Genomic DNA, 19,426 nt, shown 5'->3' with positions numbered 1-19,426 from the left:
GCACACAGGCACGCCACGCATGCGAAAAAGAAGAACGAGAAGAGATCGACAGTAGAGAGAAGCGAGACACAGAGAGAGAGAGAGAGAGAGAGAGAGTCGGAGAGAGCGAGAGGGTGAGAGGATAATAAGAACAATATATGGGGAAAGAAGAGGGCAGGCAAAAAAAAAAATAAAGAGAGGCACACAAAGAAGCGCTGCGGTTTGATGCGTCCAGTAGAAATAAACACGAGGGAGGATTGGCTTGGACAACGAGAGGGGGAGGGGTGGGGCGAGAAAAGGCAAAAAAAAAAACAGTAAGCCAGACCAGAGGGCTGAGCAATAATAATAATGATGAAACAAACGTCTAAAAGTTGCAGCGGACACGCAGCCGCTCTGTTTTCTTCAGCCCTTCCCTACATGATTTGCCTATTCGTGCAGTCTAAGCCTTGAAATGTTCTGCGTCGCACGCGGTTCCCATTCACCTCTCTTAGTAACGCACTGCATGGCGCTTGCTTCCAGAAAGCCAGCATGCGCCTTTTGAGGGACTCTAAGCGCACGCGACAGAATAAAAAAGGAAAAAAAAGGAAACGGTTTGTCTTCGTGCGTTCGCTCATTTAGAAGCAGCAGTTCCTGATAGATTAGGACAACGCTGCCTCGTATTCGGCACGGCCAGAGAAGTTGGAAGCGTAGACTCCGCTTACACCGTTTTTTTCCGTTCGTGGAATCCCTGCCGCCTCATTACTCCCCCTACATCTGTTCTTTTTTTTTCGCTATTTCGTCTCCCTCCTTGCCTGTCTCCAGTGCAAGCGTCTCCCCATTCTCAACGGCCGAAGTGGGAAGTGGCCCCCCTGTAGAGAACACCATCGCCGGAAAACGCCCACAACCGCGCATCGAGAATACAAAAGGAAGAGCGACGTGGAGGAAAAAGGGGGAAGAGAACAAAAAAGTGCGGGGACGCTCGGAAGGCCTTCCTCCCAACAACAACATCACAACGGGATCCACCGCCCACAGCCTAACGAAAAAAAAGACTCGCGCCAGCACGCAGAAGCACACACACACACACGAACAAGAAAAAAAAACATCCGAAGAAGGGGAAAAGGCACGCATATGTACATATGTAGTGATGAGCATGTACAACGATGACGCAACTGTGAGCGGAAGTCACCACAAGAACAAGATCGAACAGCTTGTGGATGGAGAAAAAAAAAACGATTTCAACGTGCGTGACTCCACCACGAGCGAGTCCTCCAAGAGACGCATACAACCACAGCCCACTCGTCACTGTAGAGGGAGGGGAGGGAGGGGGGGTGCGGCTGCATCCTGGGCGTCTAGGACGAGCTGCCTGCCTTCGCATCGGACCATGCGCCGCACAGACTCTCCCTGTCCTTCCTCATCCATCCCTCGGGTGCGTGCTGCGTGGCAGGCGCCCCACGGACATGGGTGAGCTGCATGGCCTGATCCAACGCGGGCCGCGCCCAGGCTCCTGCTCGAGGGCGGAGACGGTGGCGTCTGCCGTGCGGGTAATAGGGGGGTGGTCAAGGCGACATGCCGGATGAGCTCGAGGAGGGCGTTGGCCAGCCTCAGGTCAGGGTCCTCGGTGGCCCTGCGCACCCCCTGCCTGTGTGCCATGCCTCGCCCTCGGCCGCTTCACGCGGCGGCATCCGATAATATGGAGACCCTCCGCATGGGGAGTCTGGAGGACCCGATGGTGCAACTCGGGCTGCTCTCGTGATGTCTCCGGCATCTGTGCCTCATCAGTGCAGCGCTGGACAGATGCCGAAGATGCCACATGTTGTGCGCACATGCGCTGCGGGGCTCACTGCTATGGGATTCCTTCGCGCCCTTTCCGTCCATCGCTCTTGCTCTCTCACCTCCGCACTCTTTCTTTCGACGTGACACACCAAGCCAGCAACGGTTGGCAGCGCGTGCGCACAGCGCCCGCATTTTCGGGCCATGGGGCCTGCTTCAGGACGGCGCTGTTGTCTGTGGAGGGGAAGGGGCTCGCTCTCTTCGTCTTCTCCATCCCCGTCGGTGCCACTGGGGCGTGCCGGGGTGGCGTGCACGCTCACCACGTGAGGCGAGGTGTGCTTCGAGCGTCGGGCGATCCGCGAATCTCGCGCAGCATACCGGGCACCACGCCATCCGCGCACCGCCTTGTCGCTGCCAGGCACCCGCCGCTGCAGCGATCTCCAGTGCACGGACGGGGTGCCCGTGGCGGACCTGGGCGAGGATGGTCGCCTGCCGTCTCGTGAGCTCAGCATCCCTGTCCATCTGGTGTGGGACGGCTGCCGCCAAGCACCTCTTGTCTCAGCGCGCCGCATCGTGTATGGCGGCTTCGGGCGATGTCGGCCGGGCGTCTGGGGCCGGCGACCAGGCGTGTGATCCACGCAGTCGGCGCCGGCTCCTCTGTCACTGCCGATCCGGCAAGCCTGCCCACTTGGCCGTCGTGCTCCCATCCGCAATGGCCACAGGCAGACCGAAATGAGAGGCGCACGCGACGGGCCGGCAGCGCCAGCACTCGCGCCCAGATACGTCGCAGCATGCCCTCCCCCCACCGCTGCGGGGCCCGCGCCGGGTGCCATGCGGAGGGAGTGCGCCCCCGTAGCAACAGCGGCACCGGCTCCTCTGCGTCCTCGTCAGCCCAGTCGTCCCCGCGGCAGGCTGAGCACCAGCTCCGCTGCTTCACATTCGGCGCAACAGCTGCACGCGAGGCGGCCACAGCCTCTTGTTGCTGTATCTATGGGTCTATTCGTATCGCAACGCGTCACGGATGCGCCCCATCCCATGTCTATCTGTGCCACACCATCTGTCGACAGCGAGTGAGGAAGCTTCGTAAAATGGAGGAGTCGCAGCTTGCTTGTCGCAAGATTTTCGCGTCATCCAGAGAGTCCGTTCACGGCCTGCCAGGCATTGATGCGTTGAAGTGCACACTGAGACAAAAAGAGGACAGAAAACTTACTAGAGACACGAGTCGATCAACAACGTAGACGTCCACGATGCGCATCTAAAAAAAAAATGTGGGGGAGGGAGGGAGGGAGGGAGGGCGAAGAGCACAGAGAGAACGCAACAACGAGGGCCAACCAGCATACGGTGCACAAGAGGAAGAGGGAGAAGGGAAAGAGCCGTCATCAACGCGCGACCGTGTGTGTGTGTGGTGTGCTTTTTGTTTTGTTTTGTTGTTACCGGCTTTGATTTACATCGTGACAACATCAGCAGCAGCCTTTGTGCACACCAAGAGGGAGTTGCCGTAGGATGTGTATGAATGGAAGGAGAACAAGGCCCTACACACACTCTCGCAGCGAGACGTCCAAAGACGCGAACAAGTTGGGCAGGCGGTGGAGTTGTTTGAATGTGCACGGAGATACTGGAGGCGCAACAAACAAACGGCACCCCTGCTCCGAGCACCCGTCTCGCTACTGTCCCGGCAAGCAGTGGGGGGGGGGTGCTAAAAGCCATTGAATTCGGCCTGCTGCGCCGATGTCAGCGCAGGCGTGCGGTCGACCGGGCTGTCCGGGTACTTCTCGAAGTTGCTCGTGTCGCCAGGGCTCTTCACCCGCACAGGGATCGGCGCGGGGTAGTAACGTGCGTACAGCTTGTCCCAGTTCGCACCGTGGAAGTACGGATGGTTCTTCACGTCCGCCGGCCCGCCTTTCAGCGTCCCCAGGCGCTTCGTATGGTCCGTCTGCAGCAGCCCCTTCACGAGGTCGCGCGCGCGGCCGTCAAACCAGTTCGGGAACTTCAGCCGCCCAGCAAGGATCTTCTCGTAAATCCGGAACGGCGTGTCGTCGTAGAACGGCGGGTATCCGGCAATGAATTCGTACAGCAGCACGCCCATCGTCCACCAGTCCACCGCCTTCCCGTGGCCCTTGCTCTGGATCACCTCCGGCGCAAGGTACTCCGGTGTCCCGCACAGCGTGAACGTCCGGTCCGGCACCTTCTTCGCAAACCCAAAGTCCGTCATCTTCACATGCCCCTTGTTGTCCAGCAGCAGATTCTCCGGCTTCAGATCGCGGTAGATCACGTCCAGCGAGTGCAGATACTCGAACGCAAGCACCAGCTCCGCGTGGTAGAACTTCGCAACGTCATTCGGGAACCGCCCGGCAGTGCGCAGGTGCGTGAACATCTCGCCGCCCATGACAAACTCCAGCAGAAAGTACACCTTCTTCTCGTCCTGGAAGGAGCACATCATGTTCACGATGAACGGGTGACACAGCTCCATTAGGATCCCCTTTTCCTGCGCAACGTGCTGCTGCTGCTTCATCTTGATGATCTCGCGCTTTCTCAGGCACTTGATCGCGTAGTACTCCTCCGTGCCCTTGCGGTGGGCGATGCGCACGCGGCCGAAGGAACCGGTGCCGAGCGTGTTCTTCAGTTCGAAATCTGAGAGTTTCCAGCTGGAGGTGTCTGGCTTTGCGAAGTAATAAGCGGCCTTGACGTTTGGCGCGACAGTCACCTTCGAGGGGTCTGGATGACTGGAGGGAATCTTCGACAGCTGCGCCTTCTCGTTGTTGAGGTGGCCCGACGACTCCGCCGGATAACTGTCCTTGGCAGCAGACGACATCTTGTGCTCTGCACCTTAGTACGAACACACGCAGACACAGGTCCTTGTTCTCTAGCCTGCCCTCACGGCAGTGGAATGGGCTCTTGCGTTCGTCGGAGGGAAAAAACGAGCAATGCTAAGGTCCGGTGAAACTCGGACTTCGGTGTTCGAGTGAGTGTTCTCGATGGATGTACGCGGGTCGCGGTGTCGTATGTATACAAATCAAACCACGGCGACCACAGGCTTCAGTAGAGGTGGGGGGGGGGGGCGTAGAGTAGGAGATGGAAGAGGAGAGAGGATGGAGAAGGACACACAAGCACCCGCGAAGAGAAAAAGCAACAAGTAGCAGAGAGGAGCAAGCGCACGGCAGAGTGCACTCACAAGTGATGGGTGAAACACTCAAGAGGAAACAAGGAAAGAGGTACAGAACGAAGTACAAGGAAAGGAGGAGGGGGGAAAGACCGCGAATGACCTCACGATTGTGTATGCGGAAGCAAGCAGGTCCCTGCGAAGCCGTGGTGAGCTCTGTGGCCATTCTCGGAGTGGAAATGACGGAGGGAATGCAAGGAGGCCCAAGAAGGTGGAAAGAGAGAAAGGGCGGCAAGATGACATGATGGACGGTGGGCGGGAGAAGCGAGCTCTTCGCGAAGAGAACGGTGCAAAGGAGCCAAAGGCATCCCTCTACGGGACATCATGCTCGCGCCCTGCAGTCAGTTCGTGCTGCGCGCAGTGCTGCACCAACACACAGAGGCACGCGTCGTTTGGGTGGCGCTGTTGAAAACTGCCTAGCTCCCCCTCTCGCAGGTGACCGTCATGAGAGAGAGGAGGTGATGAAAGAACGGCAGCGAGCATAACAAAAAGCAGAGATGTGGGCGAAAGCCTCTTGAAAAAGGCTGCACGCATCCCTCTCTCTATTGCTCGCTCTTTCTCAGCTTGTCGCAGACGGGACTCCAGTAACAAGCCGATGACGCACCACTGAAAGCCGTGTGTTTGTGTGTGTGCGTGCGGATGTCTTTCTCTCTCTCTCTCTCTGTGTGTGTATGTGTATTTGCTTGCATGCTTGTTTGTTGGTTTTTTCGCTCTGTTTCCTTTCCTTTTGTGAGTGCAGCTGCCGTGCAGTTCACCCCTCCCCGCCCTCATAACAACGTCAACGCCGTGACGGGTATGCGCCCCGCGCCGGTCGCTACGGCCACAAAAGCATGCATGCAGACATCGGCACGGGTGGGGAGCGGAAAAGCAAGACGAGTCACACAAGACAGGTAGAGCGATTAATGCGGTCAGTTGAGGAATAAGGCGAGGATGGCATGCAACTGTTTCTCCTTTCTTGTTCCTTCCTGAAACGGCACCACCTTTGTCGTCGTCTCGGGCAAGAGGATGGGAAAAAGTGTCCTAGACGCCCATGATTCCCGTCAACGACACACTGCCAGATCACGAAGAGGGCGAGAAGGGGAAACCGTCCATCGAAGCGTTCGCACCAGAGATTAGTTGCTCTCGCGAGAAAGAAAAAGTGCTGCAAAACAAGCTTGAGAAGATAGTCGTAGCCGTAGTAATAGTTAAAGTTGTTGTCGCCATTTATAGTAGTCGCGGCAGCACGAAGGACCTTGTTCGCTGCTTCATATGTAGAAGGCAAAGCGCGACAAGTGAAGTGCGCACGGTTGTTGCACACCGTCGTGGGCACCGTTACCTGCCCCTGCTCATCCCTCCAGCTCTCGCGCCGCCGTGACGTTAGACAACGTGAAAGCCGTCACTGGCATGCGCCAAGGCAATCTCCAGCTTCTCCTTGATAATCTGCTTGTCGTTGTAATCAGGGAGGTCCAGCTGATTTGTGCAGCCGTGGCCGACTGGCAGTCGCCCCTCGTCAGCGCAGCGCAGCACTTTGATCTTCTTCATGGCCCCGCTCACCGGCACGGCCGCCGTCGCCGTGCACAGCTGTAGGAAGCGTCGTAGATTGTTCTGCGACATGTCCAGCAAAACCTCCTTCAGGTACTTGGGCGTGTTGGAGTTGCGGCCGAAGCCTTGGAACTCCAACGCGTCAACTATGACCTGCGCTGAGACGTGCAGCTGGCCGCACAGAAGTAGCAGCAAGTCCGAGGGAGAGAGGAGCTTGAGGTGGTGGTCGAGAGACGGTTCGCAGTAGAATCCTTTCCGCATCGCCTCCAACGCCGTGCGCCGACGCTCCACCAGGTCGAACTTCTCACGAAGGCTGATGTAGTCGCTCACACTCTCGGGTGTGAGGGGCGAGTCCGTTGTGTACCGGCCGTCCGCCTGCGCCTTCAAGAACTCGTGGGTGAAGTAGGAAAAGTCGAGCCCGGCGTCCTCGAGGTCGGCAGCGGACAAGAGACGCAGTCGCTTCAGCGTGCTTGCAATGCTCGGGTCATACTCCTCCAAGTCCACGAACGAAGGCTCGGCGCCGGAGAGGAACTTGAGCACAGAAGAGCTCAGCTGTAGTGGGATCTGGCGGTTTTCGATGATGCTCTTGAGGAGCACCTTGCCGAGCAGCACGAACAGGTCCGGCGCAATGCCGTCCGCATCCGGCGCGGGGAGGTACGGAACGGTGGAGAAGAGGACAGAGTGAATGCCTGGCTCGTTTGGCGCGCTCGCCGAAGCAGCTGCCGTGCTGGATGATACAAGGGAGCCTGCGGGATGCGGAGATGCGGCGCCCGCCTCCTCAGAGGCTGCACACACGAGAGCCTTCTTCACTAGGATCAGCTGTTCGTAAAAGAGGTTCAGCATCTCCGTCGTCAGAGCGCCCTCGTCGATGCCGGCCTCGCCCTGGAAGACAACCATGATGGGAGAGAGCAGGTCATCGTTGTCGAGGCGCTGGAAGATGTCGCGCACGGACTCCACCATGTGGTTGCGCGAGACCGACACCAGCACCTTCTGTTGATGGCTTCGACGAACAGCGTAGATGTACGAGCGAACGGCGTCGATGCGCTCGTCGCTCTTGGCCAGCGCACTGCTGTTTTGGTTGCTGTTCATGGAGCTGAGCGTTGAGCTGAAGTACGGGTGCGCTAGCAGGTCGTAGGCGGTCGCCCGGTTTGCCGGGTCGGCCACGAGCACCGACGCAATTGTCTCGGCTAGCTTCTCGTCACCGCCGACGGCCTTGGCCGGCACATCGATCCGCTTCTGCTCTGGTAGCAGCAGCGGCAAACTCGGCTTCCCCAGTGAGGCATCATGAAAAAACGCGTTTTCTAGCGCCACCTCCAGCATCGTGAACCCGAGCGCCCACATGTCTGACATGCCCGTGGACTTCGCCGTGTGCGAGCCCGTCTCGCACAGCAGCTGCTCGGGTGCCATATACTGTATCGTGCCCACGATGCTGTTGTAACCGTTGCTGGTGTTCGTCACGGTGTTTGTCAGCGTCATGTCAGCAACGCCGAGGGCGCCGTGGTCTTTGGCAATGCCAAAGTCGGAGATGACAGGCCGCCCGTCATCCGCAATGAGCACGTTGGACGGCTTCAGGTCACCGTGGACAATGCCGTGCTCGTGCAGGTAGGCGACGCCGCTGGCGAGTTGACGGAGCATGTCCTGCACCGCCACCCACGACATGGGCTCCTGCTTCGACAGCAACGCCCGCAGGCTGCCACGGTGGTAGTAGGGTAAGAGGATATAGGCAAAGGGTCCGTCGAAGAAGACGCCTTTGATACGGATGATGTTGGGGTGGTTGCAAGTGGAGACGATATTTACCTCTCGCTGGAAGCGTCGGCGCGCCGCATCGTCGTCGATGGAGATCTCCTTCACGGCGACGTGCTCGCCGCGGCGTAACGCGTGGTATACCTTGCTGTTCACAGTAGACGACAGCGTCGACAAAACCTGGAAGTCGGAGAAGGAAAGATTCTGCCAGAGTCCGCTGCCTTTTACCAGCCGCAAGATTCGTGAACCGTTCGCCATCGACTTCCACGCCAGCTCCGGGTGATCCTGCTCTACCAGCTCCATGATGCGCGTCTGCACAGCCTTCTGCTTCTCGTGAATAGCAGCGATACGCTGGTGCAGTCGCTTCACCTGCACCTGCAAGCATTCGATCTTATTCTCTGGCTCATCCCGAATCTTGAACCATTCAATTTCGGCCTGCAGCTGAATGCGCTGGCGCTCGTGCAAGAGGCGCTGTTGCTCGAGCTTCGCCTCCTCCTCCAACAGACCGTCGCCCTCGCGCATTGTCTTGACGAAGGCCTCCTTGTCTGCTTTGACGCGCTCGACAATGCTGCTCATCTGGTCCAGCGCCTGCAACCGCACATCGGAAAGCTCCTTCGTTGTGGACTGCGCCACCTGACGCGCGTGGGTCTCCAGCTGGGTATCGAGCTCCACTGCCTCAGCAAGGAGAGAACGCACCTCCTTCATCGCCTCCGCTTCCGCCTTCAATGAGTGCAAGAACGCCTGCCCGGCGGCGTCGGTGGCGGCGAAGCACTTCTGTGCCTTTCGCACCGCCTCGTTGATCTCGACACGGCGCCGCAGCAGCTGGTCAAGCTCAGCGCCGGCGGTGGTGGAGCTCTGAGTAAAATGATGTTCGCCGGCCCTCTGCGTTGTCAAGGGCTGGTGCGGCGCCACCGCCTCGGCGGTCGGTGTGGAGCTTCCTGGGGAAATACAAGAAGCACGAGACAGGGACGTGCCTGGGGCGCCGGCATCGGCCGGAGCTTCGTTTGGCGGCACCGGTGCCGAGGCGGGCGGCGACTCAGCTACTACAGGCGCCGCCACGGCCGTTAATGTGTCGCTCGTCCCTTCCGTCGGGACGTTGGACAGCGCGCGGTTGGAAGCCGGACCAAATCGGCTGAAAAAGTTCTGCTCCTCCTTGGCAATTTTCTTGAGCTGCGCAATCGCCATCCCAGCCTGTGCAGCCGTGTCCCACAGCTTGCTGAGTGTAGCATCTCGGTCACACCGCGCTTTGTGATAAGCGTTGCTATCCTGGTCGCGCACAGCACGACGCAGCTGCGACTGTTTCTCGTCCGCCTCCTTGGAGAGGGCAGAGAGCTCGCTGGAGGTGGCGATGCTCATGAGGGACTTGATCTTGTCGGACCGCTTGCTGCACTCTACAATGGCGTCCTGCGCTCTGTACGTGTCCGCATACTGGGCCGCCTGGTCCCGCAAGGTCGCCGCGTGCCGTATCTCTGCCTGCAGCTCGCAGAAGTCCACGCTAGTGCTGCCGAGTGCAGGCTGCGCATCTGTGGGACGCACCGGAGCCGTCGGCCACGAGGAGCGCGAGCTGACCCCGGTCTCGGTGTAGGGCACGGACGAAGAATCGCCAGGACTCATCAGCAGCGGCGTCACCGGCGCTCGCGCCATCTTGGACTCGCATTTCGCCATGGCTACCCGAATAGCCTCTTTGTTCTCACTGGGCGCGAGCGCCCAGGCCTTGCGCAGACTCTCCATGGCATGACCAAAGTCGTTTAAACTCATCTGCGCCAGCCCCAGCCGGTAGTGCCCCTTGAAGAAGTTCGCGTTAATCTCTACCGCCTTCGCCGCGTCAGCGGCGGACTTCTCGAACTCTTTGATATTGAAGTAGGCAAAGGAGCGGTTGGTGTAGAGGAACTCTGAGTCCGGATCGACCTCGATCGCCTGGGTGTAGTAGCGAATCGCCTCGTGGTACCGGCCTGCCTTGAAGGCCTCGTTGCCCTCCTCGCGCAGCCGCGTCCCGTCTAGATTGGGGCTGCCGGTTGCGGAGAACTGAAGCGGGATGCGCTGCTGCTCCCGCTGTATCCACACCATGGGCGGCACGCCGCCGCTGTACACGCTGCCGGGTGAGGCAGACTGCGCGTCTGGCATCGCCGGTGAGGCCTCAGCACCGCGACGAGTCGGACCTGCAGACACACTGACACCGGGGCCACGGCTGAGCACTAGGCTCGGCCCCATGGCTTGCAGCATGGAGAGCGGGTACATACCTGAAGCATCGTCGGTGCTGAAGGTAACCATGGTGGGTTGGCCGCTGCCGTCGCCTCCGCCGCCTTCACCACGGCCACTGCCTTGAATAATGCTCCGTAGCAGCGACTCGAGCGGGTTGTTGAAGCTCATCTCCGGCGCTCAAAAAGATGAGAAACGAGACAGAGAGAGGGGGTTCGGAAACGTATGCTCGGGTGTGTGCGTGTAGGAGTGCGACTGCTTCGGCAAAGGCAACACGTGAAAAGAAAAGCAAGTGAAAAGTAAAGGGCACAAGGGTTGGGGAAACAGATAATAGGAGAGAACAAGAGAAGCACCGCGGCTATCAACATGGAGAGGAAGTCACGTGGGCAACAGGGCGCCTGCACGCTGTTGTGATGTCGTCCCCCTCCCTCGAACACACAGTTAGGCACACACACACACACTATTGCGCACTGCCGAAATGATGAAGATATGAGTGGAGATGCAAAATGCACGGCAGCAGGCAGCCGCAAAAAAAGGGAAAACGAAAAAAACGACGAAGCGTTGGAAAGCCGAAAGGGGGCGCAACTTCAAGGAGTCTATAGCGAGAGAGGGGTGGCATAAACGAAAAGAGAAGCTGGGAGGGAGAGGAGGAGGAGATGACAACCGACGTCGTCCCCGTCGGACAGAACAATAACAACCGAGCAGAATAAAAAAAATGTAACCGAAGAAGACGCAAGGCAGAGAGACGACAACAGCGACAAAGACGACTGTGGAGGAAAGGCGTTGATGGTGTCTGCAAAGCAATCAGCCCGATTGAATGCGCACACTTCCTTCGATGCCCGTTGTTGTTGTCGGTTTTTCACGTTCCCCTCGTGTTGTTGTTCAGATTCGTCTCTCTGTGCGTAGCGATGGTTTAACGGGTGCGCCGCCTGAAAGGCAGATGGCAACAACGCTGACGATGTCGCCACCTCGGATGCTGTTACTGTTCTTGCAGTTGACGCCGTCCCTTTCGCACGAAAAAGGGTCGCTGGGAGTTGTTGCCTGCCGTGTAAATGGACTTCAGGCACGCGGAAAAAAGCATAGGTGGACACGCACCCGTGCTTGCACAAGAAGGGCGGGGGAGTGCCGTGGGTAGGCGCAATGGTGACGGGAAAGCACACAAGGATGCAAACAGCGCGAGAAAGAGCTACGCGCGTGTGTTGGCTGCTGGTGTTCTTTCAGGGATAGAGAGAGCACAGTGGTTGTGAAAATAAGGTGAGCGTTCATAGCACGGTGCGTGGGGTAAATGGTGAAACAGGATTCGGCAAGAGCAAGAGAAACGCGTGAAGAGGGGGCGGAGACAGAAGGAGTGTGTAGAAGAGGAAAGAGAGAAGGGAAACCGACAGCTCGTATACTTCACCATCCATGCGCACCCATCGCTCACGCCACTGTTCCTTTGCTTGTTTGTTTGTTTGTTGTGTGTGTGTGTGTGTGTGCTGTGGTCTAAGAACACGGACAGCCCGGAGAAGGGTTTTTTTTGGGGGTGCGCCAATTGTTGACGGATGGTGCGCCTTTCAACGATGGAGTCCCAACAGCAGCATCGGAGTTTGAGTTTTGTTGGCATCCCGCCTCACGGCCATCTAGTAGCAAAGAGTAGGCGCAATGGACACCGCGGTCAGAGAGGGCGGGCGGCTCCAACAGGGACCGCTCGTCGGCCGCCGAGCTCACCATACGCCCGCGACGCGGAGAGAGAACCAACGACCGACTGCATGCGGCAGCAACCTGGCGAAAGTCGCGTTTTGGGCGAAGATACTGAGAGTCAGGTCTACACCATCACCATAAGACTCCTTCGCTGAGGACGACGCTGGACGTGCTGAAGCTACCAAAAGAGAGAAACGGACTCCACTGCAGAAGCGCGTGGAGCCCTTCTCGCTCTCTCATTCTCGCCCTGTATTTCCAACGACCAGGAGCAAAACGATAAAAGGCTGCTCGCCCCGCCACAGACGCACCCACGCTCACACAAAGGTGAGGTTTCGAAGGACCACGCAACGAAAGGAATTCGCCCCGCACGGCGTTACGGCATCGAGAGAAGAGGGAAGAGCCACGGTCAACGACGAGGCCACACATACCTGTGCATATTGATTGATAGAAACGAGCGTGCGTTAGCCAATGTAGTGTGGAAACAAAAAAAAAAGAAACACAAATACGACGAATGAGCAGACGATACCAGCGCGAAGGGAAACGCAAAGAAAAAACAGAAGCACATACCCAGTGGTGATGCATGCGGGGAAAGTGGTGGCGTCCACACCTCCTCGCGCGTCACAGTGATGGCAACTACGTGCGGCAATGGTGCACGCCGGTGCGCGCCCGTCCTTCACATCAGTGTTGTCTTCAAAAACTCAAAGAAACCCATGGTCAACGCCGCGTTCGGTGCGGTGTAGGCGATGCGACTGCCCACGCCCTTCCATAGCGCCCATATCCCTTTCTCCTTTGCTAGTGCTGCGAGCCCCTCCCGCAGGCCCCGATAATGGTATGAAAACAGGGCCGGGGTAGAGGCACCCCCATCTCTTCGATGCAGCACGGCCCGCTGCACCTGTATCCGTGTCTTCACCAGCTCCAACGGATTCGTGAGTAGGGACGCCACTGTATTGCCACCAGCGCCAGCTCCGAGCGCCACCGCAAACGTGGCCAAAGAGAAACGCTCTTTTCCGCTGCCGCCGTTCCGGTCACCCTGCGTTGGCGCAGCTGAGGCCGCGGTGTACAGCCCTGCCAGCATATTGGTGAAGTACTCGTAAAATACGAAGTACACGGCCGAAAACGGGCCGAAGCTGGAGAGAGTGGAGGCGTATCCCTTGTAGAGTCCCCTGGCCCCTTCATTCACTAAAATACGCTGCAGTGCATCAAGGCTGCTCGTGTAGCGGCCCTTCAGCGATGGCGGCTGCGACTGAAGCCTTTCCTTTGCCACGTCGATCGGCACCCATACAACGCAGCTCACCGTCTCAGCTGCCAGTCCGCACACGAAGAAGCGCACGCTGGACGGCGTGGCGGCAGCGGCGGCTCGCAGTGGCTGCAGTGTGGCGTTCATCACACCCGGCACCGGGGAGCTTTCACCTGTCCCGGCCCACCCTGCGGCGCCAGCAGCTCCGTCGCCGAACGCCTTCCACGCCGTGCTGCACCAGTCGTAGGTGCTGAGGTAGAGGGCAACGCCTGGTGCAGAGCCGAGGGCAGCTACCCCGACCCCACGATAAAAACCGGCGACGCCCTCCCTGGCCCAGATGGAGCGCGCCGATTGAAGAAACGACGCGGTCGGCGCCGGCGTGCGTGATGACGCAGCAGTGGCAGGTGACGCGAAGTGGTCGCCAGCAAAGCCAGTGAAGGTGATTGTCTTGATTGTATCCAGTGGATGGCAGAGCAGGCGTGCGAAGATGCCCGCGAGTGCCGAGCACACCACTTCCATTTGAGCGAACGATATACGAGACAGCTATGACTGTGTTAGCGATGAAAGGCTCTCGTCGCGTGAGGTGGCGCTGTTCGCAGAGACGGTGCGCGTTCGAAATGGAGGAGTCGTGCCCACCTCAGAGAGCACACACGCCAACGCGCCTAAACACACGCTGAAGAGCGTGTTGACGACGGCCCAGCCACAGGCGATGGGCGAGAAGAGGAGGTAGATGACAGAGAAGGGAAATAAAACACGGAGTAGAAGTGAAGGGCCCGCACACTACACAGCTGCATTGACTTCGTTCGCGTTGCTCTGCGCTCCGCGTCGCCTAGGTTGACAAGCGGGGAAATACAGCAGTGTGGTGAACTGCGAAGCAGATTTCCTCGCTCCATGAGGACAGCACCCGGTCATCGACGACTGACGTCGCAGAACGCGCAAGCGCCTCTGCACGCGCGCATCGATCCCTTCGCCTGAGGGTACTCTCGTATCCACTGGAAGCGCGTGCCCTCACACACCCTGAGGAGCGTGCCGAATACCACACCTACACGTCGTTGTGCAAGCTTATACAAGGTTTGTGTGTGTATCAGGTGTTTTCCCGTTTAAGTGCACCCTGCTGCAGATACGCAACGTGTCCACGTCGGTCTCACCGAGCCGAAAGCACGAGAACAGTCGCATAAGCACGCAGACTAGGAGAAGAGAGAAAGTAAAAGTCAGACCGAACAACGAGAGAGAAGAAGCAAGGATAGAGGGGAGACACAGAGACGTATACGCTCAGAAGGCAAAGGCGGAAGAGTGATCGGCGCGGCAACAGCAATGGAAATGAGGGATTCAAGCGCCGTGAGCTGGCTTACTTCAACTCACCCCTCGTCTTATGCTTGTTTGGCTGCGCCGCCCGTCCTCTATCTGCCTACACGCCCCCCCCGCCCTCTTGTAACTCTCCCCTCCTCCTAGCTGTGTATGTCGCTCTTTTCGTTGCCACGGAGCTCACAACAGACTGTCCTGCGACTATGCGAGAGCATGTGTGTGTGCGTGTGTGTGGTGTGCCTATGTCAGCGGGTACATTCAACACTCAACATGTTGCCATTCCTATACGCACACACACGCACGCAGCGAGAGAAAGATAGCACACACACGCAAGCGAAAAGGGGCAGAAAATGTTGTTGGGAGGATGCACATACATGCAAAACAGCAACAACACGGAAAACAAAAGAGGGAGCGACGCCACACAAAAGAAACGATAAACAACAAAGTCTAAAATATAGTAACAAAACGCACAACAAACAAGCGAACAAACGCACGAGATGGTGTCTACATACCTGTGCGCTTCCGGAAGCACACACGCACACATGGGCAAAGACGCGCACATTGATGAGAGAAACATACATATGAAGTAGAAAACGAAAAGAAACGGAAAAAACAAACAAAAAACAAGAAAAAACAACAAACAAAATAAGGCCATCGCACACAAGCGCGCTTCGTGTCGAAGAGGAAAGATGCACGCGTGTTGAATGGATGTAGCGACTGCCGAGATCCAAGATGTGCCCGTAACGACGCGCCCACACTTACAGCGCCGCTACGCTGAAGATTGCAGAGACACAAGAGCACCAAACAATCCAACCCGGTGGAGACGCGAAGCGAGCATGCGCGCACGCGCAGGATCTTGCAAGCGACGGAAAAAAATTTAGGAACACAAAATGATAATAATACGACGATGCATAATGCGGCGAAGAGCAGAAAGCAGAAAAAAAAAAGAGCAGGCAGCGGCGCAGACAGAACAAGAGGGCGCTCGGGAGGCGCGTGCGTCAGGGAGGAGGAGCGGGGGAAGGCAAGGAGGACGAGCAAAACCTACCGCAAAGCTGACACGGTGAGCACCAGAGTGGAAGGAATGCAATGACACCCGAGAAAAAAGGAGATTAAAACCTGAGACACGAGTCACGACGCTGCCTCTCCCTGATGCACGCCTCCTCAAGCGCTTCACCTCTCGCTAGGGGACAAGAGGGAGAAACAATGAACGCACAAACAGAAAAAGAAATCGGGAGGACGACGGGGAGAGCGCGCGCGCAGGAGAAGCACAGCCTTACCACTAAAAAAAAAGAGGAAAAGGACGACGAAACAGCCCATAGAGAGACAAGATCAGAAAACGAAAAGAGCGAAGAATGCTAGATCCGTTCCGAGAAGGAGGTTTGGTGCAGAGAGATGGGCACCGAAAAGAGATCCACTCTGCCCAAAACGTTTGCGTTTGTATGTGTGTAGGAATGAGGTATGTGTGGGTGTGCGTATACATATCTGCCCACGTCATGCGACACGAGGTCGTCCCACGTGCGATCGTGTCTTCGTTGTCGACTCGGCACTGGCCTCCACACGCACGCGCGCAGCCTTTACCGTTTCTCGAAAGCAAAACAGCCAACATCAACTCTGCATGATGATACACATGCTCGCCTTCTGCACCCGCCTTGAGTGCAGTTGATCTGCGGAGCACAAACGAAACAAAACGAAGTAAAATAAAAGACAAGCACTGATGTTGCGCGGGCACTGCTGCCATTGTCCGCTGCTCCATTTTCTACACGCCATTTACTTCTTGTTTTTGTCCTTGTATGCGTGGCTCAATGAAAGATGCACGGCGATACGCAATTCTCTTTCAGCGATACAAAACACGCATGCACACACACACACACACACAGACACACACACACACACGGGCGCGCTGCAGAAAGGAAGGAACAGCGGCAAGCGAGCAGGGACACGAAAAGCCGCCGAGAGAGTCGTAGATAAAGAAAGGTGGGATGGAACAGCGGGCCCGACACAATGAAACCGAAAGTCGAACGGAGAGCAGCGAAGGACACCAGCCACATCAAAGACAAAAACAGACGCACACAAACGACTAAACAACAGAGATGGGCCCAGGCACGCAGCTTTGTGGGGCTGATCACACACACAACACCCACTGAACGGCAAACAGGGGTGGAGAGCAGAGAAGGCAGTCGGCGAGAACAAAAACACCGACATAATATGAGAGCAGGAGCAGGAAACAAAAAAAATAAAAGGACAGCACATCTACTTCCACCACTATTCCACAAAAAGCGGAAGACGAAGCACGCTCAGTGCACCCTTCTGCCTTCGTTCGCCTTCCTGTGAAGCAGCCACCACATCTTCGGCCAGGCGTCATATGCTTGTGTGCTGCTCTTAGAATCGGTTTCGTACACCCTGTCTGTGTATGCGTGCCTCTTGCATACTCCTCCCAGAGTACCTGGAGCAGAGGAAAAAAAGCAGAACGCGGTAGCTCGCGTTAGAAGGCCGGAAACAAGGAACTCTTCGAACAGCTAAAGTAAGGCATCGGATAGGGGTGCCGCGGAGCTGGGCCGTTGGCCGCACAAGCGAAAGACACGTTGGAAAAACAAGAGGTGCGCAGGGACGAGGACAATTACAAAAAAAGTGTGGAATAAAACGGCTTCTGCTTAACAACAAAGATCCACTTCATTTTCCGTGTCAACGGTCGTGACTCCACCACGAGCGAGTCCTCCAAGAGACGCATACAACCACAGCCCACTCGTCACTGTAGAGGGAGGGGAGGGAGGGGGGGTGCGGCTGCATCCTGGGCGTCTAGGACGAGCCGCCTGCCTTCGCATCGGACCATGCGCCGCACAGACTCTCCCTGTCCTTCCTCATCCATCCCTCGGGTGCGTGCTGCGTGGCAGGCGCCCCACGGACATGGGTGAGCTGCATGGCCTGATCCAACGCGGGCCGCGCCCAGGCTCCTGCTCGAGGGCGGAGACGGTGGCGTCTGCCGTGCGGGTAATAGGGGGGTGGTCAAGGCGACATGCCGGATGAGCTCGAGGAGGGCGTTGGCCAGCCTCAGGTCAGGGTCCTCGGTGGCCCTGCGCACCCCCTGCCTGTGTGCCATGCCTCGCCCTCGGCCGCTTCACGCGGCGGCATCCGATAATATGGAGACCCTCCGCATGAGGAGTCTGGAGGACCCGATGGTGCAACTCGGGCTGCTCTCGTGATGTCTCCGGCATCTGCGCCTCATCAGTGCAGCCCTGGACAGATGCCGAAGATGCCACATGTTGTGCGCACATGCGCTGCGGGGCTCACTGCTATGGGATTCCTTCGCGCCCTTTCCGTCCATCGCTCTTGCTCTCTCACCTCCGCACTCTTTCTTTCGACGTGACACACCAAGCCAGCAACGGTTGGCAGCGCGTGCGCACAGCGCCCGCATTTTCGGGCCATGGGGCCTGCTTCAGGACGGCGCTGCTGTGAAGAGGGCCTCCCTGTCCTCACAGGGTGCACGTTACGAGGATGAAAAGGTCGATAAAAGGCAAGGGAAGAGAAAGCAGGGAAGAAAAAAAAAAGTGAAGCGGAGCAGCAAGAAACCCAAGGCCAGGCAGGAAGAAAAAGAGAAATAGCGAAGGAGGGCTCACACACGCGCACACAGACACACACGCACACACACGGGAAGAACAAAAAAAATAGATACATATAGATATATGCATGCATGCGTGCACACAGAGGCATACGAAAAACTCGATCGCAGCCGCCCACAGCTGTACAAGCCGATCGGAGGAAGAGAAAGCGGTGCGTGTTCGCAGCGTCTTGTTGATGACTGCCTTTGCAGATTCCTTCTTTGTCAGGGGGCGCCATCTAATGCTTCACGTTCGTGGCCCCTTGCTGCCTCACCGCCCACCACTACTGTGATCACGCAACTCATTTTCTGTACGTGATAGAGCTCACCCTTGCACGCGCGCACCCGCGTCAATTCGAGTACAGCAACCAAGGGCAACGTTGAGATGCGTGTAACGACGTTCCTGCACATACTGCGTACGCCTGCAATCACCACGAGGTTCAAAACCAGGAGAAGAAGGTGACAGAGAAAGGGAAGAGCATAGAGAGCATAGAAAGAGAGAGAGAGAGAGACAAGGGAGGGGTGCACGCGCACGGCATTTGCGGGGAGCGGAAAGGGCGGAGGAAAGGTGCACGACATGTAGGCGTGTCGTTGTGTGTGGAGAGATGCGAAAAAGTCAAGCCGACAACGCGAAAAGGGCAAACAGCTGAAAGGTGCAAGACGAGAGGTTCTCCGAGACGCACACGAAAAAAACCACAAAACACGAAATAATAACACAAGCGATGGGAAGAGGAGGAAAAAGACACACAAAGACCGAAAAAGAAAGACGGGGCTGAAGGGTGGAAGTTGCTGTGTCTCACATGCCAGTGTAAAGGCAGTCGATACACCAGAGGAAGCATGAGGATAAGTGGCCTAGTGTCTTCTGGGGAAAGTGGCGAAGAGTGCCGCTGGAAAAAGCGACGCAGAGTCAAGATCAGCATGTGAGAAGAGGAGATGAGGGTAGTGTGCTGCAACGGAGAGAATGAGCGGACAGCAACAGGGACTGGAAAGGATGACAGAAGAGAAAAAAGAATAGTCTCACGGAAGGAGAGCGAATTCGACGAGCACCACCACGCAAGCACGAGAACAGAAAGCAGAAACATACCTACTCGCTCTCGCCCCCCCCCCCACAAACACACATGGACATATGGAGGAGAACCGAACGAAAAACGAGAACAGTAGCTAAGGCTGGTTTGCATGTATCTGCTGATGTCATCTCAGGGGTGCACATGCAAGTGTGCGTGAAAGGCAGATGAAATGGAGAGATGCGTAAACGAAA

The 19,426-nt window shown here is 57.3% G+C and overlaps 3 protein-coding genes across 3 annotated transcripts; all 3 read right to left on the bottom strand.

Moving 5' to 3' along the window:
* Positions 1 to 3,424: 3,424 nt before the first annotated feature.
* Positions 3,425 to 4,540, bottom strand: LMJF_35_4010 (protein kinase A catalytic subunit; the record flags this gene model as incomplete). The annotated part of the gene is made up of 1 exon (XM_003722748.1): positions 3,425 to 4,540. The coding sequence occupies one exon, from the start codon at positions 4,538 to 4,540 to the stop codon at positions 3,425 to 3,427; it is 1,116 nt and encodes a 371-aa protein (XP_003722796.1).
* Positions 4,541 to 6,244: 1,704 nt separating this feature from the next.
* On the bottom strand, positions 6,245 to 10,276 carry LMJF_35_4000 (putative protein kinase; the record flags this gene model as incomplete). The annotated part of the gene is made up of 1 exon (XM_003722747.1): positions 6,245 to 10,276. One exon carries the CDS (start codon positions 10,274 to 10,276, stop codon positions 6,245 to 6,247), a length of 4,032 nt encoding a protein of 1,343 aa, XP_003722795.1.
* Positions 10,277 to 12,704: 2,428 nt separating this feature from the next.
* LMJF_35_3990 (conserved hypothetical protein) lies at positions 12,705 to 13,415 on the bottom strand (the record flags this gene model as incomplete). The annotated part of the gene is made up of 1 exon (XM_003722746.1): positions 12,705 to 13,415. One exon carries the CDS (start codon positions 13,413 to 13,415, stop codon positions 12,705 to 12,707), a length of 711 nt encoding a protein of 236 aa, XP_003722794.1.
* Positions 13,416 to 19,426: the final 6,011 nt, after the last annotated feature.

This window comes from Leishmania major, chromosome 35, assembly GCF_000002725.2.
Source record: "Leishmania major strain Friedlin complete genome, chromosome 35".
Classification (NCBI taxonomy): domain Eukaryota; phylum Euglenozoa; class Kinetoplastea; order Trypanosomatida; family Trypanosomatidae; genus Leishmania; species Leishmania major.
Note: the sequence above shows the minus strand (reverse complement) of the source record. Positions and strands in the feature narration are given on the sequence as shown.